Source organism: Harpia harpyja, chromosome 23, assembly GCF_026419915.1.
Source record: "Harpia harpyja isolate bHarHar1 chromosome 23, bHarHar1 primary haplotype, whole genome shotgun sequence".
In the NCBI taxonomy this organism is placed as follows: Eukaryota; Metazoa; Chordata; class Aves; order Accipitriformes; family Accipitridae; genus Harpia; species Harpia harpyja.
The window spans coordinates 1,226,277-1,252,498 of record NC_068962.1 but is presented as its reverse complement, the minus strand read 5'-3'; the positions used below and the strand labels follow the sequence as shown (position 1 = coordinate 1,252,498).

The 26,222-nt window shown below is 48.3% G+C and overlaps 6 protein-coding genes and 1 long non-coding RNA gene across 7 annotated transcripts; 4 read left to right on the top strand and 3 right to left on the bottom strand.

Annotated features, from left to right (window-relative positions):
• Positions 1–3,274: 3,274 nt before the first annotated feature.
• Positions 3,275–3,696, top strand: LOC128135669 (histone H2A). The gene has a single exon (XM_052774738.1). The coding sequence runs from the start codon at positions 3,292–3,294 to the stop codon at positions 3,679–3,681; it is 390 nt and encodes a 129-aa protein (XP_052630698.1). The 5' UTR covers positions 3,275–3,291; the 3' UTR covers positions 3,682–3,696.
• A 1,988-nt stretch (positions 3,697–5,684) lies between these two features.
• Positions 5,685–6,439, top strand: LOC128135694 (histone H1). Its single transcript, XM_052774766.1, has one exon. It carries the CDS (start codon positions 5,705–5,707, stop codon positions 6,359–6,361), a length of 657 nt encoding a protein of 218 aa, XP_052630726.1. The 5' UTR covers positions 5,685–5,704; the 3' UTR covers positions 6,362–6,439.
• A 1,318-nt stretch (positions 6,440–7,757) lies between these two features.
• Positions 7,758–8,252, bottom strand: LOC128135474 (histone H2B 1/2/3/4/6). The gene has a single exon (XM_052774450.1). It carries the CDS (start codon positions 8,189–8,191, stop codon positions 7,811–7,813), a length of 381 nt encoding a protein of 126 aa, XP_052630410.1. The 5' UTR covers positions 8,192–8,252; the 3' UTR covers positions 7,758–7,810.
• A 4,851-nt stretch (positions 8,253–13,103) lies between these two features.
• LOC128135481 (histone H4) lies at positions 13,104–13,627 on the top strand. The gene has a single exon (XM_052774456.1). It carries the CDS (start codon positions 13,228–13,230, stop codon positions 13,537–13,539), a length of 312 nt encoding a protein of 103 aa, XP_052630416.1. The 5' UTR covers positions 13,104–13,227; the 3' UTR covers positions 13,540–13,627.
• A 904-nt stretch (positions 13,628–14,531) lies between these two features.
• LOC128135459 (histone H3) lies at positions 14,532–14,972 on the bottom strand. The gene has a single exon (XM_052774433.1). It carries the CDS (start codon positions 14,959–14,961, stop codon positions 14,551–14,553), a length of 411 nt encoding a protein of 136 aa, XP_052630393.1. The 5' UTR covers positions 14,962–14,972; the 3' UTR covers positions 14,532–14,550.
• Positions 14,973–17,199: 2,227 nt separating this feature from the next.
• On the bottom strand, positions 17,200–17,691 carry LOC128135480 (histone H4). The gene has a single exon (XM_052774455.1). It carries the CDS (start codon positions 17,598–17,600, stop codon positions 17,289–17,291), a length of 312 nt encoding a protein of 103 aa, XP_052630415.1. The 5' UTR covers positions 17,601–17,691; the 3' UTR covers positions 17,200–17,288.
• Positions 17,692–17,985: 294 nt separating this feature from the next.
• Positions 17,986–25,668, top strand: LOC128135489 (uncharacterized). The gene is made up of 6 exons (XR_008233093.1): positions 17,986–18,249; positions 19,245–19,328; positions 20,204–20,610; positions 21,780–21,886; positions 23,032–23,590; positions 25,416–25,668. It is a non-coding gene; the product is annotated as an uncharacterized LOC128135489 (long non-coding RNA).
• Positions 25,669–26,222: the final 554 nt, after the last annotated feature.

Below are 26,222 nucleotides of genomic sequence, written 5' to 3'. Positions count from 1 at the left end.
CTGAAATACTACTAATAATTACAAAACAATTTTTTATATACTCTTATTGAAAGGTTTACTTCATGTCAAGCAGCAGATACCCACTGGATGCATCTTGGACAGGCTACCTTAAGTGAAAATTGGTAAACAATTTGAATTCTAAGAGCTTGACAGATAATTTTACTTGTGGAAAGTCTCTGATTTCAAATTCTACGAAGTTGGTGCTTTTAAGTTGCAGACATTTTTAAAAAAGGACTTTCACATTTCCAGCTTAAAGAATTTTTCTATTTTGGCAGAAATATTCCTTTAGCTTCATCCACTGTGCTGACAGAGCCAAATATTCCAATAACGCTTACCACATGCAAGAAACAAATCTTTATTCTCATTTGAAACGGACTGCAAAAACTGTTGGGATCTTGCAGACAAGACCAGTGGGATCAGTTGTGTTGGCAATAAGTCTCTCCCGAATGAGCTGCTTCTTCAGAGAGATAATAAATATTTCAAACATGCAAAGTTTTGTCTGGAATGCTGAATTTGGGTACAAGACCTAATACTAGTAGTTAGCTATTTATGTAGGTGCCTTCATCCTGTTAAAAAAAAAAAAAAGTGTGAGTTAGTGTTGCATGATATAGTATGAAAGAGATTGGGAAAACTTCATTGTCCCTGTTGAAGAGCTTGTGTTGAGTGTCTTAGTGATTTTAAGAGCGAGTCCTCTAACAATGTATCAATTTCTAGGTGACTATATCCAGACTCACGGATATTTAGATTTTTAATAAAGAGAATTTATGTTAGGCTGCCAGATTAGGAGGTATCTCAAACAACACCTTTAGTTAGCTATAAGCCTCAGACTTAGCTGAATACTCAATGTTTTGAGGGTAAATCTGTTTTAAGGAGACAAAATTATTAGCTACCCAAAATTACACTTGAAAACTTTGATTCTGTTTTCACAAATTCTGAACACAAATTGGTTTGTACAACAGTTCTCTTCCTGGTTCAGGAGTTAATTGCAGTTGTGTCAGTAGTATCTTAAATCTTTTTTGCTTTAGTTATATTTATGGAATATCGTCTTTATATTTTAGCTTTTTAAAAAAATGCATTTTTCTCTTTATTTGTTCTTTATTCTTTAATAAGTGAAATGTGTGAATGGTGATTTTTGGGGGAAGGGGCATCATTGTGGTACCTCTGACCTCAGTTTAATAATAGTATTGGCCTTCCGTCCCAGGAAGCAGCCTGAGGAGAAAAGGAACTGTGTTATGGGGTAAGGACCTTTCTTAGAAGGGAGAAAAGAACACAATAGAAAGCTTGTGGCATATTCAGCCTGAGGAAACAATTGTGTATTTACCTTATGATGGCACTGGTCAAGGACACAATCCTGTAATGCCATCTTCTCTACAACTCCAGAACAGATATTCTCAGCTCTGGACAACTGGTAGCATTAACCCAGGCCAATTTGTTTTTATTTTTGTATTGTGGTCATACAGAGTTCTAGGATTCTTCTCAGTAATACCACCTCCATCCTGTGGTCACATTTTTCATCTGTGGCTCTGAGTAGCATTCACAGAAGAAAAAAATGATCGTGGGGAGGAAAAGGGCTGGGAGGGGTCTGAGCCACAGAGAAGTGATGTGACTTGCCCAGTGCATTGTTGAAGATTAGTGCTGCATAAAGATGGAAATAGGAAAAGACTCCTGAGATTAGTTAATTTGGCATAATCCACTGAATCACACCACTAAGGAAAGATGCTTCCTAAATGTTACTGAACCCTCAGAACATGGACTTGGTCTTAGTTACCCAGAAATAAACAAGTTGTGACAGTACTTTGTGTGTGCTGTGAAGTTCTCTTTATTTTGCCTCGTTTGTAATCCTCCTGCGGTGACTGGCATACGCTGAACAGCTTAGATCAGAATTCCTATTATTATACCCTTCTGGAAAGAAGGATGTAGGTCTCTTGATCTCCAAGTTGCAGAGCACAGATGAAATGTTGTCTTGTTTGTTTGTTTGGGGTTTTTTTTTTTCGTAGGCTATCATGGATGGCCTGGTGGGAGTCATGTCCTTGTCTTTCCCTGAACTATGACAATGCTAATATCCGGAGTAAGCAGCAAAGTCTGGCGCACGTACTTCTCCCTTCACTGTAGTTTTATGACATCTGTATCATAGGATCAGGGTGCATTGCAAAGAAGAACCACACGTTAGAGTACAAAAGCATCAAGGAATGAAGATGGGAACAAAAAGTCATGCAGAACTGGAATTTAGGGAAACGAGAGCAGACTCCTACGCTGTGGGGAAAATGGAGGAAGAGCCTGTGTGCAACACCAGGGTAGCAGAAGGATGTGGTTAAGTCCAGGGTGCAGGCTCCTTCAGTGCTTCGGACAAGGATAGTGTCTGCTCTTGCTCAAAATGTACGGAAGAATGAGAAAAAGATGTCAGGGAATAAAGAGAAACCATGGGTAATTAGAGCAAAGGAGGAAAAATGAACAGGAATCTCTTTGTAAGACAGGGCCAGACTGTCCAGGCAAACATCCTGAACCTTGAAGACGTCACTTCAGCTTATTGGTGCAGTGAGATGTTCTCCAGCTTGAGTAAAAGTGTGACAGCCTGACGTCTAATGCTCTGCTGAACAGCCTTGCAAATAGTACCGTATTCATTTGATTACAGTAATATCCGAGTAATTTGTCTCCAGAATCAGCCAAATTTCCCATGTTACGTGTTCCTGCCTAGTTTCTGCACCTATTGGTAGTGCTGGGTTGTGAACGTTCCTACGGAGAGGAACGTTTCTCCTTTGTAACAACAATAATTTTTTTTTTTAAAAAAGGCAATCCTGTGGTAGTATTTCTGAGGTCCTAAACACAGGATGATTTCTAAAACGACAGCGACGGCGTCAGCAGAGGTTCCCCCCCCACCCCGTTCCCGGGCGGCTCCGCTCTCCCGAGGCAGGCGGGGGACACGCTTCCCGAGAAGCTGGCCTTCTGGAGGGCCTCTTGGGCTCAGCGGCGGCTGCTTCGCCCGGCCGAAGGGAGCCGCGGGGACCGGAGCCGAGGGGGGGGTCTGACCCGCCGCTGCGCCGGGACGGCCCGGCCCGTTCCTCCCCGCTGCCCTCGGCGGGCGGGCGGGGGCAGCTGGGCGGGGAGGGCCAGCCTCCTGCTCGCCCATTGGCTGGATTTGGATCCGCGGCGCCATTGGTCGGAGCGAGGGAGAGCGTGCGACAACCAATCAGCAAGGAGGCCGGGGTGCGCGGGGAAGCTATAAAAGGGGGGGCGGGGGCCGCGGGAGGCGCAGCGACGCGCGTCTCACGTCAGGGCGAAGCGTCGGGAGCGATGTCCGGCCGCGGGAAGCAGGGCGGGAAGGCGCGGGCCAAGGCCAAGTCGCGCTCGTCGCGGGCCGGGCTGCAGTTCCCCGTGGGCCGCGTGCACCGGCTGCTGCGCAAGGGCAACTACGCGGAGCGGGTGGGCGCCGGCGCGCCGGTGTACCTGGCGGCCGTGCTGGAGTACCTGACGGCCGAGATCCTGGAGCTGGCGGGCAACGCGGCCCGCGACAACAAGAAGACGCGCATCATCCCCCGGCACCTGCAGCTGGCCATCCGCAACGACGAGGAGCTCAACAAGCTGCTGGGCAAGGTGACCATCGCGCAGGGCGGGGTGCTGCCCAACATCCAGGCCGTGCTGCTGCCCAAGAAGACTGACAGCCACAAGGCCAAGAGCAAATGAAACGGACCTGAGGAGCGTTCCCACCTCAAAAGTAACCCAAAGGCTCTTTTTAGAGCCACCCACTTCCTCAAAAAAGGAGCTGCAGATCCTAACAACAAAAAAAAACCCCAAACCCCAACACTTTTTATCATTTTTGTATTTGAAAATGTTTGTTCATTTTCTTTAAAACCAACATTACAAAGTAACATATTGCTGGTAAATGTGTCCTAAAACTAACCAGGTTTACTCCCTGTGAAAAGAATCATTTTGCTCTGGCAAAGGTGAGAAAGACACAAAGTTGATGATTTATTGCAGGAAGGAACCCACGGCCCCCCCAGGCCTCTCCTGTGTCAGCTTGGCCCGGTGGGAAGTTGAGGTCACTCAGGTCTTTAAAAACCCCTCTGAACAACCTTCTGACCTACAGACCTCATCTTCATAACAACAGGCATTCTGAATTCTTAATTTTTAATACAATTTTGTCATGGCTTTGAGCTGCTGTGCCCATTTCCTGCCTGAAATCTGAATGGGTTTGAGAATAATTGGTAATCACTGGAGAGGCAATTTGAGGTGAAAAGGACTGTTGCCAGTTTTCATCCTACCTTATAAATAGTGCTGAACATTACCATAAAGATGTTGAAATAGAAACAGAAAATCAGTGGTTGTGGGTCAATAAACACGTTTTAATAATTACCCATTTGAAAACATGAAGTATGTGAATCATAACATCATACAAAATTTTAGTACCACTGACAGTTACAATAACAGGAGGTAACAAGCAGTTTGCAGGCCTCTGGCAAAACAAAGGGTTGTAGGCAATAATGAATATATCAGAGAATACTTCTTTTAATTCTCTGTACTCTGAAAAATAAAATGCATTTTTTTAAAATTTATTTAAGCACGTTCTTGGTAAAGTGCAGATGAAGACTTTCCCCCTCTTGCTAGCAGCCGGTTGTTTTACTATAGCAGATACATCAGTTGGATAAGCCCTTTCTAATATTACTTCCGATGCCGGAATCAGTCACTGGACAGTAAAAAATGGAATATTTTGCTGTCTGCTGTGAAAGGGGAGTCCCAGCTGATAACTCGAGCAAGTTTTATTGTGTAGAAGCATGGAAAAATCAGCAGCAGCAGTGTCTCCTTAGATAATGATGACTCAGATTTTCACCAATCAAGCTGTATCAAAATAAAAACTCTGCTGAATTATAAAGTGATAGGGCACTGATTATAATTATTAACAAAAACTGGCCTTGTTAAGTTCTTATGTCACCCGATTTATTAAGAAAATACATATTTCTATAGCAGAGCACGAGGGAACCATGCCTGTATTGTGCCCACTGAGCAACACAGTACAAGCTGCTATGCTGTAAAAAGTCATCTCCTTCTGGGGCACAAACAGCCCTTCACGGCACTTTAATCTGCTTCTTGCCTTGTTGCATAATGCACTAATTTAATTTATTTTAATTATTTTGAAAGGGGTAAAGGATTTTGGACAAAGAAGCTAATTTCTAATCCATATTCAGTGCTCAAGATGAGCCTGTGTTACTTCCTCCTCTTTGAAATCAATTTGCCGTTAAAATACCGACTCCAATCCCCGATTTTCAGTTCGGATCGGGAGAAGACCCTTTGAAGAATAATAATTAGTTACTCTGGAGATTCGGTTGCCCACGTCGCGGATTTTATTTAGAAGGAAAAACAAAAGTTTCTGTCTCCCGAGGTCTCTCCAGGTCCAGGACTCAGGGTTTATCGCCTCTTTTTTAACTCACCCTTTGCCTCCTCGAAGGGAAACTCGGCCGAGGGGAACAACAGTCTTCCTTCTCCACGCCGCTGCGAACCGGGGGGGGGTCGGGGGCAGAAATTCTGCTAAAAACCGGCTTTTTTGCCTCCTAAGAAACACAAACCGAGCGGGGCGAAGGGCCCTTTCTGCCGTGCGGCGGGGCGGGCTCTGCAGCGCACCAATCACCGCGCGGCTCCGCTCTATAAATACGAGGCCGCCGACTTGCTCCAGGCCCAGTGGTTCCCCCGAGCCGTGGACGAGGCCGCCGCGATGTCGGAGACCGCGCCCGTTGCCGCTCCCGCTGTCTCTGCTCCCGGCGCCAAGGCCGCCGCCAAGAAGCCGAAGAAGGCGGCGGGCGGCTCCAGGGCCCGCAAGCCGGCGGGCCCCAGCGTCACCGAGCTGATCACCAAGGCCGTGTCCGCCTCCAAGGAGCGCAAGGGGCTCTCGCTCGCCGCGCTCAAGAAGGCGCTGGCCGCCGGCGGCTACGACGTGGAGAAGAACAACAGCCGCATCAAGCTGGGGCTCAAGAGCCTGGTCAGCAAGGGCACCCTGGTGCAGACCAAGGGCACCGGCGCTTCCGGTTCTTTCAAGCTGAACAAGAAACCGGGTGAGACGAAAGAGAAGGCGACCAAGAAAAAGCCGGCGGCCAAGCCCAAGAAGCCGGCGGCCAAGAAGCCCGCCAGCGCCGCCAAGAAGCCCAAGAAAGCGGCGGCGGTGAAGAAGAGCCCCAAGAAAGCGAAGAAGCCGGCGGCCGCCGCGGCCAAGAAAGCGGCCAAGAGCCCCAAGAAAGCGGCCAAGGCAGGGCGCCCCAAGAAAGCAGCAAAGAGCCCGGCCAAGGCGAAGGCGGTGAAGCCCAAAGCAGCCAAGCCCAAGGCAGCCAAGCCGAAAGCGGCCAAAGCGAAGAAGGCGGCGCCCAAAAAGAAGTAAAACGCCTGAGAAGGAGTTACAGAGTCTAGTCATTTAAATAAACCCAAAGGCTCTTTTAAGAGCCACCCACTCAGTCTCGAAAAAGAGCTGGAACGCTGCGGTAACGGTAGTAGCAAAAGCAAATCTTCACACGGTTTTAGCAGGAATTCGTACGGAAAGAAAGTTAACATTTTCAAAACGTGCGCGTTCGGTACAGCCTGCGTGGGAGACTCGGGCTTCCTTAAAGCGGAAATGTTTCCCTACGTGCAATTCGGGAGACCCGCGATATCGCCGGCGCTTGCTCCGCCCCCCCCCCCCCCCCCCCATTGACCGGCGCGGCCGGTCCCGGCGGAGCAGCGATCGCCGCGGTGCCCGGGGGAGTTTAAAAGTCCCGCGCTGGGCCGGGATTGGCGCCTTCTGCCCCACCCAGCCCCGCCCCTCCTTCCCGCCAGGCCCCGCCCACTCGGGCGGTGACGCCCCACCCCGGGGAGCGATCGCCGCTTGCTCCGGGACGTGCGGCAACAAGTCGGGGGGGGGGGAAAGGGGATCGGGGGACCGGGGACGCGGGGGCCGTGTCCCGGCTCTGCCTTTGCCCCGCGGAGGGAGGCCGGCGGCACGGCTGCTGTGGCGGGGTGGGAGAGCCGGGGGCCCGCGCTCCCAGCCCCCGGGTACCTTGCCGACCCCCCCCGCCAGCTTCATGCCCGTAACTTTTTTTTTTTTTTTTTAATAAAAAAGGGAGAGAACCAACTCCTGCGCAAGTTTGGACAGGGGCGTTTTAAACCGGAAAACCCCTCGGAAATAAAAATCCTTCCCTGTTGCCTAATTGGGTACAGACAGGTACTTCCACTGAAAAAAGCCACAGTGTTGGGGGCGCGCACTGGAACGTACGGCGAAAAAATAAAAAAGAAACCAAGCTACAACTACGACTGGAAGACTTGCTTCAGAAACTGCTTTCAAAATACTTATTAGTCCCTGAAAGGGGCAGAAATACGATTTTTTTATTTCGTAGGTATAGTGTACAGAAAGCCAGTTCTTAACAGCATCTAGGATTTTCTACCGGATCTATCCGGTAAGAGAAATTAAAACCCTTAGAAAGTAAAAGGACACCTACCTTCCCCCGCGGGACTCCCGAGTTCTGAACAGCGAGAGCTGGTAAAGCACTAGGACAAAGTTGCTGCTGCTGTTTAGCCACGTTCAAGACCAGAGACAATAGCACGTACTCATTTCTTAGTTTTAAAAAACCAAGTATAACTCTGCATGCCGAGCATAGGTGTTACTCGAGAGCCCTCCGCTTGAAAATTAACATTTCAGTTATCTACAAACTGAGTACTTAACTCTCCAGTGATGTGCAAACGAGCAGACTATTCACGTACCTCCCGAAAAAAAAAAAGTAATTCAGCCCTTCTACTTGAAAAACTTGGTGGCTCTTAAAAGAGCCTTTGGGTTAGAACTGAGGATCCGGGAGACGCTCTACTTGGAGCTGGTGTACTTGGTGACGGCCTTGGTGCCCTCCGAGACGGCGTGCTTGGCCAGCTCGCCGGGCAGCAGGAGCCGCACGGCCGTCTGGATCTCCCGCGAGGTGATGGTGGAGCGCTTGTTGTAGTGCGCCAGGCGCGAGGCCTCGCCGGCGATGCGCTCGAAGATGTCGTTGACGAAGGAGTTCATGATGCCCATGGCCTTGGACGAGATGCCCGTGTCGGGGTGCACCTGCTTCAGCACCTTGTACACGTAGATCGAGTAGCTCTCCTTGCGGCTCTTCTTGCGCTTCTTGTCGCCCTTCTTCTGCGTCTTGGTGACGGCTTTCTTGGAGCCCTTCTTGGGCGCGGGGGCGGACTTGGCCGGCTCGGGCATGGCCACAACTCTCAGGTTGCTCTGGAGCACCGGAGTGCCCGATAATGCGATTACTCCCGTATTTATAGGGACCTTATGCAAATCCCTGGCCTCAGCTATCAGCGCCTGTATTGGATAAGGGCGCCAGTGACATCACTCCCCGTACGAACGGCTTTGTCATTGGTCCTTTTTAAATCCCACGCTAGTATTGGTTAATCATTCCAATCCTATCAACCAATCACAACAAGCTCTTTCAATCGCCCACTTCGGTGGTGAAGCTCGTCCTCTGCGCTCTGGCCTCGCCCCGCCCCCGGGGTCACCCCGGAGCATCCGGGCTCGGTGTCTCCGGCAGCTGCTTCCTCGGGCGGGTCTGTAGGTACAAAGTGTGGTTATCGGTAATTTCTCCACAAAAAAAAAAAAAAAAAAAAGAAACCTAGAGAAAATTGCAAGGGGTTTTGCTACTCTCTTTTTTCCTTCAAGGAGAAGTATACCTGCATACGTCATGTAATAGCCTGCATTTGTAACAGCCACAAGTTAAATAGAAAAGGGAAAAATGACAACCAGAAAAGATACAGAGGCTCTGGAATACTAAGCTTTGTTAATTGTGTTTGGAATTAATTCTTCTGGCCCACAGAACATGGCTTGTTTTTCAGGACTCTAAATGAGATGGAAGTTCTGACTTAATTTGTAAGTTGAAAGAATGTGGACTTCTTTTGGGATATATTAAAGATTAGATTAATTTGTTTAAGTTAAAACCAAGATATTCCTGGTAATAAAAATAAATCGTGGATTTAAAATTGAATTTTGAATTTATTATGAATCAGAAATTCTGGCTGTTTTCTTGTTGACTTAATCGTGCAAGAAGAAAATACAATTGTTTAAACAGACTAAAATGATTTTATGGTATTAGGAACTCTGATGTGCTAATTTTTTTTATATAATAGAGGAAGTCTTGTTTAATATAGTGTTAGCCTGTATGTTTAGATAAAGGGTAATAATTTTTTTAATTAAAATGCTGCGTGGCAACATTATAAATTACAGTTATAAATTCATTCATCAGTAAATTAGAACACTCTAATCCACTTTTAAAGGGATCAATTTAATTTGTGGTTGAATGAAGCTAGGACTGGACAGTTTGCTATCATATAGCCAGTGCTATAATGAAGCTGTTTCCTTTTGGAACCCTTAAGGGCCAAAGTCTAGACTTTCTTGGTAGCAGAGGAGACGGATGGCACAGGCACATACAAGAAACCTATCTAGCATAGGTAAATGTAATTTAAGTGGGTGAGACTGCTAAAATCACAACAAACCAATTGTTCAGGGAGATTTGTAAGGATAGTGAGAGAGATTCCGGACACTGGTAGAAGAAATAAAAAGATCTATCACCTTACCAGGCTGATTTTGCTTCTTGTTTTTTTTCCTTTTACTTTGCTGGGCAGAGTTCTGGATGCACAACTATTTCCAGCCTACGTCCAAAATAGTACTGCCTGAAGAAAGGGAGCCATGTGAGGAAAGCGTGGGACCTTTCTCCTTCCCAGTGAGTAACGCTTGCTTGCAAGTGCTTCTGCTGTGCTTAACACCTAAACTGGGGAGACAAAAGCAGCCACCCGTGTTGAGGAGAACAGCTTGGTGCTGCCTCTGTGATGCTCTCTGGTTTCGTGTCCATCCCCCCCCCCGAGCCCTGCTCCTCCTCATCAGGAACAGAGGTGGGGTAGGTGCTCATCCATCTCCATTTGCTCTGCCTCCCCTGCAGCTGCCAGTAGCAACTCGATCAGCTTGGAGAAAATCTAGTAAGACAGGAGGGCATTGTATCTGCCTTTTAAAGTGAAGAAAAGTAGTTTTCTCTTTCAGCAAAGCAAGAAGAGAAGCCAGAGTGGCCCACCGCTAAACATTTAGCTCCCCACATATGCTGTGAACCTGATGAGTTTATTTTGGCATAAACATTACCTGGAAAAGCAGTTCACTGAGAACACCTCTGCCTGGTAACAGGACTTCTCTCATGAACGTCTGAGAAAGTCCACAACCTGACATGCAGCTCCGGGACAATGTGGTGTAGGATCTCTGGTTTTGTCTCCACAGTAGCAGACAAAGGCTGTTGCTTTTGTTACACTGCTCTGAAAGAGAAAATGTAGAATAACACAGGGCAATCTCAGCAATGTGAAGTCCATAGATCAGAAAGCAGAGGCATTAAAAAAAAAAAACCCACCCAAAACCCCAAACACAAAAAATAGCTTCTGGACCCCCACCCCCCCTTGTTAACCCTTTTAAGTCTATTGATCAGTTCCAGACAAAAGCGACAGTTGGTCCAGGTCTTAGAGGTTCTTAGTTCTAGCAAGTTTTGTAAAAATCGGCTATGGAGTAGAAAGACATCCTCCATCAAGGAAAGGTGGCTACTGTGAACTGAATAGCTACTGCTTGTTTTCAGCCTTCCAGCTGAAAAATGTGTTAAAACACCCACAAAACCAAACCCTAGCCCCCAGAAATAAACAAGCAAACAAAAAAAAAGCAGCAGCTGAATAATAACTGAAGGCCAGTCAGTTCTGGTGTGCATACTGCCCCTTCAGAAAGAGGTACAGCCGGAGAACGCTGAAGGCAAAATAATTGGGGAGAGGAGTAGGGAGAGATTTAGAAGTTTATAAATGGAACTCAAGTTCTTGGAAAGAACTGGTTGTGGAAACCTTATCAATCATGGCAGAAGAGCTGAGTTTATTGCATTGTTTAGACAGTCAGGATATATGGAAAAGGAATCCAGACATTCATATTTCTCTCAACAGTCTAAAATAACCATGTTCACTAAAGGAAATGGATGGAAACTTCATCCATCCCACTTCAAAAACAGTGGAGTTTCCAGGGAGTGACCAAGGCTTTGGAGCATCCAAAAGAAATAGTCCTTCAGAATCAGGAAACCCAAGTGTGATGGGCAGGAACAGAGAGAACCCTTCAAGCACAGCTCCAGAACAACTCGAGGATGTCAGAGCTTGAAGGAGCCACCAGCCTATTGTGTATTATCAAACACTATAAACTGTGGGACTCTGTCTTTTCCCCCTGGTTGGTGTACCTCCTCCAGGTGAACAGGTTGTGCTACATGCTGACAGCTTTCTCCTGTTCAGGTAACTGCTCCATCTAGAAGTTTCTAGGAGGCAATGGGGAGACATAAAAGCAAAGCTGTGGTTAGTGTTTTGCTGCTACAGCTCCTGGGTGAGCTCTGCATAGATTTTCCTGAAAAATACTCTTTCTTATTCTGAAATCTCCAGTTAGAAACATATATATTTTTTTCCTGTCTGTGCTTGTTGCCTAAATGGGCTTCAAGAAAAAAAAAAAAAAAGGAATTTATGAGTAGTATCTTGGCTCCAATTATCCCTCCTTCTGCAGCATCTTCAGTCAGAAATGCTGGAGGACCACTTATCTGGTAAGAGAATGTCAGTCACCTGTGTATTATCTTTGGCTTACAGAGTATACCTTGCCAATGCCAAAAGCTCCTGAAAAACAAACCAACAAAAAACATTAACCAAAGCAAACAAGCAGAGACAAAAAGACAGACTTTTAAGAGTGGTAGGGTAAGAGTTAGAGATTTAGATTCGTTTCTGAACATCACTTCTTTTTAGTCTCACATATTTCTCTGTGTGGAGCACAGAGAAAAGAACCGAGGAGAAGTACCCGGGAAAGTTATAAAACAACTAGACCATTACAGAAGATACTTAGCGCATAGCATTTGGGGTTATTAGAAACATATTGATGATAAGGCACACCTGCCTAGCAGTTGTGATCATTTTGGAAAATTTCTAAAGTGCATGATTTACATTAGAATCACATTTGAGAAGTCTGGTTTTAAGGTTATAGGTAGCTACTGTAGACATTTTATGTGTTGATACTGAAATATGAAACATAATTGTATTATATGCTGCATACATTGCATCTACTGCTGCGAGTATTCTAGCTTGGTAAATTGCTGAGTGTCACTGTCATCTGAAGACCTTATCACTACTTAGAGAAACAGTAAATGTACAAGTCGTATTTCTACAGCATAAACTAACTGTACTGAAAAAGCAACAAGCTGAAAGGGAAGGATAAAGGGGGGAGAGAAAGTTGCCATGCAGTTTTTTAAATAAATGGCTTTTGGAAATTTGAGATTTCTAAAGACGATTAAGATGAGGTAACTCGTTAAAATGATGTTTTTTTCCCTCTGAGTGCAGATGTAGATGACAGCTGGTAAAACATATGGTTTGGGTCCAAGGCTATGTGAAGGGAAAAACCAGCAAAAGAAATACGTTGAAATATGATGTGTCAAAAAAGAGTAAGACCATGAAAAATGCACACACACATGCCACATTGTTAAAAGCACCAGAAACAATCTAGGTTTTTTTCATGGGCATATTAACAAGATACACAAATCAGTTCCTTCAACAGCACCTCGGTCCCGTAAACAAAAAAAATGCCGCGCGATCACGCAGTTAAGGGACCTGGGAGACAAGGGCTTAACCCCCTACAAAAAATCCAACGTGTCGTCCACACGGAAAAACAATTTAAAAATGGAATGACAACTTTACTCAGCATTCGTTATAAGCCAGCGGATTTACGTGGGCACAGAGACCATCACGCCCGCTCGAGTCCCCCCCCACGCCCGGCGGGGCTCTTTGTGGGAGCGCAGCGAAATGGCGGCGGCGGCGGCGCGGGGCGGGGCGGGCGGGAAGCGGCGGTCCCGGCCCCGCCGCGCCCATTGGCTGGATTTTGCTGCAGACCCGCGGCCGGCGGGGCCCGGCTCCCCCACCGGCACCGAGCGCCGCGGCGGCGGCGCCGGGAAGCCGGGCCGTGCGCGGCGGGAAGGAGGGGGGCGTCCGTCCGCGCTCCCGGCCATTTGCTCCCGCGGCGGCCGGGGAAGCCGGGGCCGGCGCCGCGCCGCCCGCCCCCGTCCCTGCCCGCAGGGGGAAGGGCGCGGAGAAGAGCCCGCCCTCGCCCTGCCCCGCCGCAGTCCTCAACCAGGTCGGGCCGCCGGCAATATAGAGAGGCGCTGGCGCCCGTTCCCGCCACACGCTGCCTGGGTGGAGCGCGGCGGGAGCATGTCCGGCAGAGGCAAGGGCGGGAAGGGGCTCGGCAAGGGGGGCGCCAAGCGGCACCGCAAGGTGCTGCGCGACAACATCCAGGGCATCACCAAGCCGGCCATCCGCCGCCTGGCTCGGCGCGGCGGCGTGAAGCGCATCTCGGGGCTCATCTACGAGGAGACGCGCGGCGTGCTGAAGGTCTTCCTGGAGAACGTGATCCGTGACGCCGTCACCTACACGGAGCACGCCAAGAGGAAGACGGTCACGGCCATGGACGTGGTCTACGCCCTCAAGCGCCAGGGACGCACCCTCTACGGCTTCGGCGGCTGAACTCGGTTCCTGGGATAGCTTACGTTTCTAGAACACAAAGGCTCTTTTCAGAGCCGCCCAAGCTTTCAAAGGAAGAGCTTTGATCGCTGTTCGTGTGCGTGTCGTTGTCTCGTAGTTGCCATGGGGTTCGGGGCGGAGGGGAGGGGAGCAGAGGCTGGGCTTTTGTTGCAGTCTGCACCTGTAGCCTACGGGTCCTTCCCCAGCCCTCCCAGGCTCAAACAGGACGGCGTGCAACGGGAAGAGGGGAACGAACGTCCCGATCGTCCCCCGAGAAGAACACGAGGGGGACGCGTGGGGCTCCCTGGGTTAGGGGAAAACATTCGGGTTCTGAAAGACAGGTGCGTCCTTTATCCACCCCCCCCTTCTGCTTCCCCGTTCTCCTCTCCCGTCCCGGTCCTTCTTCGAAACGCGAACGGAAGAGGCGGGCAGGCAGGCGAGGAACACCGGGGGCGAGGGCTCCTGCGCCAGCCGCTCCCCCGCCACCGGCTTCAGCGCGGCAGCCTGAAACGCGAAGCTCGCGAAATGGCGGCACTCTCCTCTCTGCCACTCGGGGGGCGGGACAGAAGAGCGGGAAGGCGTGGGGGGGTAGAGCACTCGCAGCGCCCCAGGGGCTGCGCTGCAGAGGAAAGAGGCCGCGAGCCCCGCGCGAAAACGCCTTCCCTTACTGCCCTGCTGCTGCTGAAGGGCTGCCCGGTCTCTACAGCAGACACCGCTCTCGACTCCCCCTCCTCCCACCCCACGCCAGCAGCGTGAAGCGCGGAGCCTCAGAACTGCCGACACAAGCAGGTCAGGGGTGGGGGGGACCTGTTGGTGTCCCACGCTACCTGCTACTGGCAGCCCCGAACCTCCCGCAGCTATCCCAGACTCGGCGCTGCCGTGAGCACGCACAAGAGCGCCCGGCACAGACTGGGCCCGCGCCCGCCCCCAAAAAGCAGAGACACAGCTCTCTCCCGTGGCCACGTGGTGGCTCTTAAAAGAGCCTTTGGGTTTGGTGGTGGCAAGGCAGGAGCCTCAGGCGCGCTCGCCGCGGATGCGGCGGGCCAGCTGGATGTCCTTGGGCATGATGGTGACGCGCTTGGCGTGGATGGCGCAGAGGTTGGTGTCCTCGAAGAGCCCCACCAGGTAGGCCTCGCTCGCCTCCTGCAGCGCCATCACGGCCGAGCTCTGGAAGCGCAGGTCGGTCTTGAAGTCCTGCGCGATCTCCCGCACCAGGCGCTGGAAGGGCAGCTTGCGGATCAGCAGCTCCGTCGACTTCTGGTAGCGCCGGATCTCGCGCAGCGCCACCGTGCCGGGCCGGTAGCGGTGCGGCTTCTTCACGCCGCCCGTGGCCGGCGCGCTCTTGCGGGCCGCCTTGGTGGCCAGCTGCTTGCGGGGCGCCTTCCCGCCCGTCGACTTACGCGCCGTCTGCTTCGTGCGCGCCATTCTCTCCCCTGACTTCGCTCACTCAGTGAAAGAAGCAGCGTTCTCTTACGGGTCGTATTTATAGCGGGTGGAGGCCCCGCCTTCTCGTCTCTGATTGGTCGGAAAAGCGAAGAATTTAATTGGGTAATTCGAAACATCCTGTAAGCACGACGGTACCGCCCCGAGCCCTAGCCCATTGCAAAGAGAAACAGTGGTGGTTTTTTCTTTTTCTTTTTTTCTTTCAGGGAAGCCTGAAAGGCTTTTAAAGTTTTATTTCTCTAGTGTTTACTACTTCTGTTTTTTACGTGAGTTGCTTGAGACTCTGAATTGTGCTTACCGGGTCTACGTTGTAAGTATATTATGTGATAACATATGTGGCTATCTACTAGAGAGCTAAAGTAGTATTGGAGTTTTAGTTTTGAATTGTAAGTAAAGCATTCAATTCCTCCCGAAATACTTCACCAATTAACTTATAACGGTTACATATAAGTGACCGACCTTTTAAATACTTAGGTTTTATTATATAAATGTAAAAAAAAAAAATCAGGATTGTCTTTCTGAAAATTGTGGAAAATACGTATATTTTGTTTCTATAAACCTTTGGTAACAGACTCCTTTTGCAAACTCTGTGAGATGAATTAACTTGATGAAGGGCAAAATTAATAAGAACAAATTGTTAACAAGAAGATAAATCGTTTTCGAACAAAGTCAAAATGAAAACATCAGGCCTGTACTCTAAGTACTAAAGAGCGCTCTTCAGCACAGAGGGGGTTAACGCGGGATTTTCAAATCGGCCCAATGGGATCGGCCCTTTCCATCAGCCAATGAACAAGCAGCGCTAGCTATAAAAGGCAGTCCGGGTGGGGCGCGTTCAACAGTGCGCTGTGCTCAGTCGTGTGCTCGTAGGAGCGAGAAAGCGAGCGGTAATGGCGCGCACGAAGCAGACGGCGCGTAAGTCGACGGGCGGGAAGGCGCCCCGCAAGCAGCTGGCCACCAAGGCGGCCCGCAAGAGCGCGCCGGCCACGGGCGGCGTGAAGAAGCCGCACCGCTACCGGCCCGGCACGGTGGCGCTGCGCGAGATCCGGCGCTACCAGAAGTCGACGGAGCTGCTGATCCGCAAGCTGCCCTTCCAGCGCCTGGTGCGGGAGATCGCGCAGGACTTCAAGACCGACCTGCGCTTCCAGAGCTCGGCCGTGATGGCGCTGCAGGAGGCGAGCGAGGCCTACCTGGTGGGGCTCTTCGAGGACACCAACCTCTGCGCCATCCACGCCAAGCGCGTCACCATCATGCCCAAGGACATCCAGCTGGCCCGCCGCATCCGCGGCGAGCGCGCCTGAGGCTCCTGCCTTGCCACCACCAAACTCAAAGGCTCTTTTAAGAGCCACCACGTGGCCACGGGAGAGAGCTGTGTCTCTGCTTTCTGGGGGCGGGCGCGGGCCCAGTCTGTGCCGGGCGCTCTTGTGCGTGCTCACGGCAGCGCCGAGTCTGGGATAGCTGCGGGAGGTTCGGGGCTGCCAGTAGCAGGTAGCGTGGGACACCAACAGGTCCCCCCCACCCCTGACCTGCTTGTGTCGGCAGTTCTGAGGCTCCGCGCTTCACGCTGCTGGCGTGGGGTGGGAGGAGGGGGAGTCGAGAGCGGTGTCTGCTGTAGAGACCGGGCAGCCCTTCAGCAGCAGCAGGGCAGTAAGGGAAGGCGTTTTCGCGCGGGGCTCGCGGCCTCTTTCCTCTGCAGCGCAGCCCCTGGGGCGCTGCGAGTGCTCTACCCCCCCACGCCTTCCCGCTCTTCTGTCCCGCCCCCCGAGTGGCAGAGAGGAGAGTGCCGCCATTTCGCGAGCTTCGCGCTTCAGGCTGCCGCGCTGAAGCCGGTGGCGGGGGAGCGGCTGGCGCAGGAGCCCTCGCCCCCGGTGTTCCTCGCCTGCCTGCCCGCCCCTTCCGTTCGCGTTTCGAAGAAGGACCGGGACGGGAGAGGAGAACGGGGAAGCAGAAGGGGGGGGTGGATAAAGGACGCACCTGTCTTTCAGAACCCGAATGTTTTCCCCTAACCCAGGGAGCCCCACGCGTCCCCCTCGTGTTCTTCTCGGGGGACGATCGGGACGTTCGTTCCCCTCTTCCCGTTGCACGCCGTCCTGTTTGAGCCTGGGAGGGCTGGGGAAGGACCCGTAGGCTACAGGTGCAGACCGCAACAAAAGCCCAGCCTCTGCTCCCCTCCCCTCCGCCCCGAACCTCATGGCAACTACGAAACAACGACACGCACACGAACAGCGATCAAAGCTCTTCTTTTGAAAGCTTGGGCGGCTCTGAAAAGAGCCTTTGTGTTCTAAAAACGTAAGCTATCCCAGGAACCGAGTTCAGCCGCCGAAGCCGTAGAGGGTGCGTCCCTGGCGCTTGAGGGCGTAGACCACGTCCATGGCCGTGACCGTCTTCCTCTTGGCGTGCTCCGTGTAGGTGACGGCGTCGCGGATCACGTTCTCCAGGAAGACCTTCAGCACGCCGCGCGTCTCCTCGTAGATGAGCCCCGAGATGCGCTTCACGCCGCCGCGCCGAGCCAGGCGGCGGATGGCCGGCTTGGTGATGCCCTGGATGTTGTCGCGCAGCACCTTGCGGTGCCGCTTGGCGCCCCCCTTGCCGAGCCCCTTCCCGCCCTTGCCTCTGCCGGACATGCTCCCGCCGCGCTCCACCCAGGCAGCGTGTGGCGGGAACGGGCGCCAGCGCCTCTCTATATTGCCGGCGGCCCGACCTGGTTGAGGACTGCGGCGGGGCAGGGCGAGGGCGGGCTCTTCTCCGCGCCCTTCCCCCTGCGGGCAGGGACGGGGGCGGGCGGCGCGGCGCCGGCCCCGGCTTCCCCGGCCGCCGCGGGAGCAAATGGCCGGGAGCGCGGACGGACGCCCCCCTCCTTCCCGCCGCGCACGGCCCGGCTTCCCGGCGCCGCCGCCGCGGCGCTCGGTGCCGGTGGGGGAGCCGGGCCCCGCCGGCCGCGGGTCTGCAGCAAAATCCAGCCAATGGGCGCGGCGGGGCCGGGACCGCCGCTTCCCGCCCGCCCCGCCCCGCGCCGCCGCCGCCGCCATTTCGCTGCGCTCCCACAAAGAGCCCCGCCGGGCGTGGGGGGGGACCCGGCGGTCGCGGCGTTCTGGTCAGTCGGTGTTTTCCACTTGGGAGAGGTCACTGTGGGTTAACGTTCCCCGGGGCGTAGCCTTTCCATTTAGGAATAGCTTTGGAGCCGTGAACGGTTCCGGCAGACCGAGTTGGCAGCTTTACCGTTTCGGGAGATGTCGGGTTTTGGTGGGGGTTTGTCAGTATCACGAGTCCAAGGTACGCGGCCTGCTGCAGTGTCTCCCGGGGACACGACCGGTGTAGAAAGCCCTCAAACCCTGCGTGTGCACACACGCTGTTTTAATTTCTCCCTGTGACTTAGTATTTAAATTTACCGTGAAATATATTTGAGGGTATTGTTACTTTGTTCTTGAAAGATCGTAAAATAAATGCTATTCCAAACATTCACTATTTACCATCTCTTTCTTGTCAGGCGTTTTTCCCTGGTTAATTATATCTGTGTGAAATACAGAGGTTTTATTTTTCGTGTTTGGTTGGTCAGGTATCTCATTTTGTTTGATTACCCCCCCCCCGCTATCTTTTCCCTACTTCCTAATGGGTCCTCACTCCTATAATGCTTCCTGATGATGCCAAGTTTTTGCTTGGTAATTTCACAGCCGTTTCCCTTTGAGCTGTCACATTTTTGTTTCATTGTTTGTCGTTCTTCATCCGTTTTTCTTGAAATAATTTTCACTCTCTCTGGGGCTTTGGAGGGGGGTGTTTGGGGGTTGTGGTTTTTTCTCTTTACAGTCTACAGACTTCTAGTATGTATGTTATTCAGCTCATATTTGGCTACTACTTTGATAAGTCTATTTTCATGTGTAGATAGCCAGCTTTGTAGTGTTTTTTTATCAGCCTTTATTAATATCACCCAATTTAGTTCTACAGAAATAGCAAAGGCACACTTATTTTTGCTTATCAACCTTTATGGTGCTATTGGTACAGGTGAAGGTCCTCAGTTTATATTAGAATCACTGTGCCTTTGCACACTATTTATCAGTTCACTTACTGTTTGAGAAAGAAAAATTTATATTCAGCCCTTTTTTCTCCCCCATTTACTGGTTACAGCATGAATAGAATACAACAGAAATCTCAGTAAAGCTTCTGCATAACTATAAAGTGTACTCCTCCTTGCCTATTACTTCTCTCACTCTCTAATATCATAGACATTTTCCCTGGCAGTAATTAGTGTGTTTTTCCCTCTATTTGTCTAGATTCAAAGGACCTCTTTTGTTCTCTTCAGGACTGCTGAAAGAATTATTCTCCCCTTCTCATCTGGCACATTTGGTTTTAATAACGTAATTTTTTTGCATATCTTTTCTATAGCTTTGCCTTCATTTCACCTCATGACTTCAAATGCTTTAGGTGTTAATATTGTTGTAGATTATCCACTTAATTTCATTCTTGTCACGTGGTTTAGTGGGAATAAGTATTTTGCCTTGCAAGCTGCCCTATTCGCCTCCTATGCCTAGTGGGGTTGAATGTTGATTGGTACTTTGTCAAAAGGTTGCAATCTCTTTTAGCATCCACTTCTCGTTTCTTTTTAGTTCACTAGATCTATTTTTGTGGCATTTATTGTGTGGTTAATATTTTTCCCATGAAATGTAACCTTTGCTTATTTTTGCATCATACTTTCTTAATCCTTTTAATATTAGACTTCTTTAAATAAACACCTTTTCACCCTTATCCAAGGTCCATTACTTCTTAAGAGTGACAACCCAGCTGAAGGACCAAAACAGCTAACAATGTAATTTGTTCCTGACCTAAGCAATATCTTAACTTCAAAAGGGAGAAAAACCACAGACGGTCTAAAGCCTGAATTTTAACTGTGACTGATTTTACACAGAATCTTTACAGATATGATAGCAACATACAGGCACATAAATTGCTGTATTACAGTATGCTTGGGTTATTTGAGGAAATAGTATTCTATATTTCATGATTGTTAAAAGTCAAGTTATGCTTACCCCATTTTGTCTTTACCAAACAAAAGAACAGAAAGTTTAATTTTCATGTTTTTATTTTAGCATAATGTATGTGTGTGGTATCTTTCTAAACCTTTCACTGGCAGCTGTAGGTATAAAATAACTGTGTGTATATTACTGAAGTGTTGGGGCACTCCTGAAAACAGACAAATTTTAAATACAAGGGGGAGCATACATCCTGTTTACAGGAGCTCAAACCTTTCAATGTTCTGGAAAAGAAGGAAGGAGCTCTGAGCAATCTGCACTGATTGAACTCTGGAGTAACACTTCATTTCCTAATATGACATCTTGGTCTTATATTTTATGGCTAGTGTTCATCCTTCACTCCTATGTGGATTTTGTTACTAAAGACCAACAAGTGAGTATATGAACTACCCATTAATTATTGTTTTTTCTTTTTTACAATTCAGCTTTTCCCATTAATCAAGACAGTATGTGGAGGGTGAAAAATTCTGCTTGCCTCTTCCTGATCAGGGAGCCTTGAGCTTGTTTCCCATGATGTGGGAAGGCAGCCAGGGCACACTGGAGTGAAGGAGCAGGTTGGGTGAGGGTGGGAAAGAGCAAGAAAATGACTCGACTCCTCTTCCCACTCTAGGTATGTCATAGCAGATCGTAGCGCTGCTCTTCCCTTCTGCATGAGCTTTCAATCTCTCATCCTGCCATCCCTGCTAATACTCTCCTGGCCTTCCCAAGATACAAGCATCCCCTTGAGGAGGCTCTTGAATAATGTGAATTTCAAAATTTGTTTTCTCTTCAGTGATCTACTTTTCTTTGGGGTTTTGAGGAAAACAGTTTAGTTATCTGAAGGAGCTGCTGATCTCTCAAGTAGATCTGCCAGCACATGTATTTTCAGTTCAATAGGAGAATTAATATCAACTTAGAAAGTCTCTGTGGTGTATTTTTTAAACCAGCTAAAAGTATTGGGACAGAAATATTGCAATTTGGAGATACAGATTTGCTGCTTCTCCTAAAGCAGAAGCTTGTGGCAAACGTGCTATTTTACTTAGGTGAAAAATTTGTGAAGGAAAGGAATAAAACTGTATCATCTTCCTAGGGAAACATAAGTGTTCTTGGAGCATAATCATGTGAAGTGGAGAAGTCCAGCTAATCACGGAGATGGATTTTTGCCTAGAGTGACAATCAACATGATGAAAACATTACAGAAGTTATCTAATTCCCTGAAAAAAAAAAATTGTTTTGAGTTGCATCACAAGTTTAATTACAGCACAAGCAAAATTAATGCTCTGTGCATCCTGCTCATATAGAGACTCCAAGCTGTCAATCTCTGCACAGGCCATCTGCCAGGAAACAGCAGACAAGGCCCATTGGCATGACTTGTGGTTATCCCCTTAACAGAAATGCCACATTTCACACCTGACAGCTCCATATGCCCCTAAATTACGGCTGGACTGTCTGAGTTTTGGTCAGTTCAGCCCTAGTTTTCATTCGCATTCACGTGGACTAACCTGAGGCGCCTGGCCCCTGGACTGACTGCTCCCCGCTCTGCCCCAGGGCACAGCAGGGTTTGCGTTTGCCGCCGGGCTCTACTCACAGCCGGCGCTGAAGGCTCCAGCTGGTGCATTCGGAGTCGCTTTCCTCCAGGTGGAAGCTGGAAATCAGCATGGATCGTGGCAGCTCCTACCCCAGGAACAGCGGGGTCTCTCTCTGACAGAGCTTTATAAACCTCACTAAAATCATAGATGTACTTGTTAATTAGTGACTCTTAAAAGTGTTACCTTTTCAGGCATTGATGTGTTTATGCAGTAACCCTCGCTGGTTATCCCCAAACTCGCAGAGATGGACGAGGGATAGCTTGGGCTGAAAGCAAAAATAAAATGCACATAGGAGAAAGTTACAAAGTCCTTTACAAGGTAATGACCTATTTTTTCTCCATTTTTCAATGTATAGTAATTAAATATTCATCTTATTAGTATTATCTTGATAATGATTATCCTATGCTGCTGTTCTCTGTGATACTGTCCTTTTACACCTCCAGCATATGTGCATGCATACACACAAACACACGCACACATCTAATAAGAAATTTTCTGTCGAAATCCCTCCCCCAGGTAAAAAAAGATCAGAGCCGCTCTGACGCAGCAGCAAGGTCCTTCAGCAGTTAACACTGCGCACGTACAGTGAGTGTGCGGGACTAGCAACTAATGGGAACTTCACCACCTATAGAGGCACATGGACTTGGACTTCTGGATTGTAATGGGTGGTGGCAAATCAAGCCACCCTTTTGGTGATAAACAAGATCTCCATTTGCCTGACCTGCAACAGTGCTCTTGCCATGACCTTTATGACATACACATCTTGGGCTCTCCAAGCTTTAAGGGTTTTGGATGTCACTAAATGAAAATAAACTTCAGCCTCCTCATTTTTTCACTTTCTTTTGACCATAGTTTTCAGTTTCACTGCCTGTCCTCCTGCCCCTGGTCCCTGGCTCAGTCTTCAGAACTGTCTCGTCACCATCCTCCACCTTTATTGTACCCTCCAGGTTGATCCTAATTAAAAAATCCTCCTGCATCTGAAAACAATAAATAACTAAACAAATAATTTGTTCAGTGCTCAGAAGCACTAAAAGGAAAATAATGTGAATGTCAAGAATCACCAGAAGAGGAACAGAGAGCAAAGCAGAAGATATTGTATCTTTGTACTGTTGTAGCATTTTCTGGAATATCTGCACCTTGAGTACTGTGCACACTTCTGCCCTCTAAATCAATGAAAAGATGTAGTGCAACTGGAAAAGAAAGTTCTGAGAAAAGTGATAGAGATGATTTAAGGTCTAAAATAGCTTCCCTACTAAGGGTACTAGGACACTTTCAGGACAGAGACAACTATTGGATAAAGAAGTTCTTACTTATCTTTAATATCTGTAAGGTCAATGGCTAAATCTATCAAGTTCAGTGAGGTCCGATCTAACTATAGTTACTAACCAAAACATTACTGGCACCAGAAAAGCTGCCTAAATATTGTAAATGTAAATAAGTAAATGGACTCCTTATCTCTACAGACTTTTTCCAGATGAAAGAGAAGAGATGAAGGTGATGAGCCATCTCTCTATAGAAGTCAATTCTGGAGAACACAGCTGCTTGCATGACTGTGAGCACTTCCTAACATTGGTATTAAATAGTTCCCACCTCTTAAAGACTTCTACACTGATCCCTGGTGGTATTAGCTGCCATTCAATTACATGCACTTGCTGAGGATCAGTTTTGTTTTCCTCACAAAGTCAAAAAACCCCTCCAACAACCAACCAACCAACCTCCCCCCCCGCAAAAGCTCATATTCATTTCACTATTTTTTTCAGGGATTCCAGGTTATTTAGCACCCTGGTTTGTACAGACCAGGAACCGCCTGTTCGTGGTTCTCTCACAAACTACTTGTGGAGGCAATAAAGGAACTTCCATGGCAGGAAGAAGCTGCAGTATCTGTAGAAAGAGGGAAGGACTTGGTTTCTATTTTAAATCCCTCCCCACACGTCAAGAACAATATTGTTTGTGTGCAGAGACCTGAAAGAATTGATTTCTTAAAGAAGTGATATATAGAAATGCCATCTGGAGACGCAAAAGGTTTATCTGCATCAGTTCAGTTAGTACAGTAGACCTGTTTCTGTACCGTGCAGTCACGAGTTAAGTTTCTTAGGACAGAATGACCAAGGGTGAAAATGCTCTAATGATCACAGGCTCCTTATAGAAGTAGCTTACCATTCAGGATGGCCCGTTGTGCTCTCAGTCATGAAGTCTGCAGAATCAAAATAACATTTTCTAACAGAGCAAGCTGGAACCCCGACTGTTCCTTGCTTGATTTTTTTTTTTTTAAACCGTGGGCAGCAGCCACAGTATAAAAAAAGCACAGTTAAAATGAAACCAACAGCCGATGGAAGAAATACCGGAGGTATTCAATACGGAGGCCGGTTTTAACAGCAGCCAGGGCGGGTTGCTCACCACTTCAAGGCGGTGCCGTACAGCAGATTCCCCTTCCTCGCCTGCGGATTAACGGGATGGGAACGACTCGGGGAGGAGAGGGGCGGGGGTGGCGGAGAAGGGAAGAGGAGGAAGAGGAGGAAGAGGAGGAAGAGGAGGAAGAGGAGGAAGAGGAGGAAGAGGAGGAAGGAGGCAGGGAAGCTCCTTCCCGGGCAGGATTGGTCAGAAATTGCTGCAGCGGGGCCGGGCGGTGCCTGGAGCCGGCCCCCCCCGCGGCGGTCGGGCGGCTGCGGCCGAGCCTCGGCTGCTTTGTGGTGCTGGGCCGGGGAGGGGGGGAAATGCCCCAAACCCATCGATTCCCCCGGTACTCAGCTGTGCCACAGTAATACTAGAAAGAATCTGTGAAGGTGCAAAGAGGAAGACGTCCCAGGAATGACCTGTGCTTTATGGCAAGCTGCTATTTTGTTAATACTAGATACACACGGAGCGTTTATTGTTGCTGGCAAATGCGGGTTTCTGCCGTGTTCCTACAGCTATAATGCAATTGGCTTTCAGACTTCAATCCTGTCATTCAAATGTCCTGAATGTCAGCATCAGTGCGCCTCTGAAATTTTGTGAATGGAGACACATGAGTTTCTTTCGCGTTTACCAATGTCTAAGTTGATCCTGTACTGTGTATCTGAGGGGAATAAACAACAATATCAATTTTTTAAACCTCATTTGCTGTCTAAGCAAGCCTGTTTTCAAGGGAATATGAAAAGTTAATTACTGATGATATTATTCAAAACGTTTCTATACATTACACCAGATTTGTAAGATACTCCTACTTGATCGTATTATTGTTTGCTATGTATAGCTGCAGAAAGGTACTAAAGGAACTAAATTTTTAAGTGAAGGCATTTGAGAGTAATCTATGAATAGACCTGTAAGTGTTTAACCTTTGTATAGACTGTGTCACATAAATGTTCAAATAATTTTTACAAAGAACAGCACACAGTTGGAGATACCCTCGGTAGCAGGCAAATAATTCTATTCATTTTTGTTGGCAAATGTTCTTAACGTGCCTACACTTTTTGTAAATACAGTAGCCTAAAGCAACTTCTCTTCCTGAGGCGGGGGGAGGGGGGGGGGGGGGGGATAAAATTCACACCTTCCTGTAAGACTGAGGAAGACTGCTAAGTACCAAGGGAGTTTGGACAAGGACTTTATGCTGTCCACAATCAGGTCATTCCAGAGCAAATCAAGCATAGTCTGTTTCAAGAAAAACATGAATAAGACTTTTTGAAGGAAAAGAACATTTAGGGACTTTTCCAATACACTGTTTTCACTATGATAAAGTTAATGAAATGTGAATGTTCTTTTATGACTTCATTCTGTTCTACTTGTTTGCCTGCAAACTTGGGAAATTTCTACAACTGTGCATGGGGTTTTTTGTTTGTTTGTTTTTATTACCTTGCTTATTATCTTCTAGTGTTTTATGGAGAAACAGAAAACTATTAAGTAACTACAGGTTGAATAACATGCTTTGGGAGAAGGCTGAGAGATTGCACTACCTATGCTATAACTAGTACTTTAAAGCATAAGGATATACTTTGTGTGGACTTAAAGGTCAAAAGTAAAAGTCATCTATGACACTAAATGTTTTTTTCACGACCACCATCAACTGTGATGCACTGTGCTTAAATCTAAAGCCTTCCTCCTTTATGTAGAAATCTGAGAGGTTAGGCTGTCTGAATAGTTGGAAAGAAATCTGAGGAAGGATCCAGATTAATTAGAAATTCAGCATCTGAACTGAAATAAAACATTGTTATTAAAGGACACTTTTTAAAGTCTCATCTGTCACATAAGTAAATAGGTGTTATACTCCAATTCTCTCCTCTATTTTAATATATATAGGACTTTTATTTAACTATGGTATGCAGACAAGATAAGTTCATTTATAACAAGCATAGTGACATGAGGTGGAAGAATATATTGCCTTTCTATGTTAAATGCGGATGCCTGGTCAGGAGAAACAAGGAAGAGGAACTATATGCAGTAACTGCAGGAAAATATTCCAGTCATTTTAGCTAAAGAAAAAGAGGATTTGGTATACAGAACTCATCAGTTTGCCTGTACGAATAAAAACATGCTAAAAAACATCATGAAAACACTGTTGGTGGCATAGAAAACAGAACATCAGTCATAAACTGCTATAAAAGGAAACTGAGCTCTTTATATGCAGCATTTCAAGGGGGAAACATGGCTAAAAAGGCAGAGAACAAAATGGTAAATTTTG

What these genes read in the sequence shown, in the direction of transcription:
- LOC128135480 (XM_052774455.1), bottom strand. Translation starts at nt 17,600, where the DNA reads ATGTCCGGCAGAGGCAAGGGCGGGAAGGGGCTCGGCAAGGGGGGCGCC.
- LOC128135474 (XM_052774450.1), bottom strand. Translation starts at nt 8,191, where the DNA reads ATGCCCGAGCCGGCCAAGTCCGCCCCCGCGCCCAAGAAGGGCTCCAAG.
- LOC128135694 (XM_052774766.1), top strand. Translation starts at nt 5,705, where the DNA reads ATGTCGGAGACCGCGCCCGTTGCCGCTCCCGCTGTCTCTGCTCCCGGC.
- LOC128135669 (XM_052774738.1), top strand. Translation starts at nt 3,292, where the DNA reads ATGTCCGGCCGCGGGAAGCAGGGCGGGAAGGCGCGGGCCAAGGCCAAG.
- LOC128135481 (XM_052774456.1), top strand. Translation starts at nt 13,228, where the DNA reads ATGTCCGGCAGAGGCAAGGGCGGGAAGGGGCTCGGCAAGGGGGGCGCC.
- LOC128135459 (XM_052774433.1), bottom strand. Translation starts at nt 14,961, where the DNA reads ATGGCGCGCACGAAGCAGACGGCGCGTAAGTCGACGGGCGGGAAGGCG.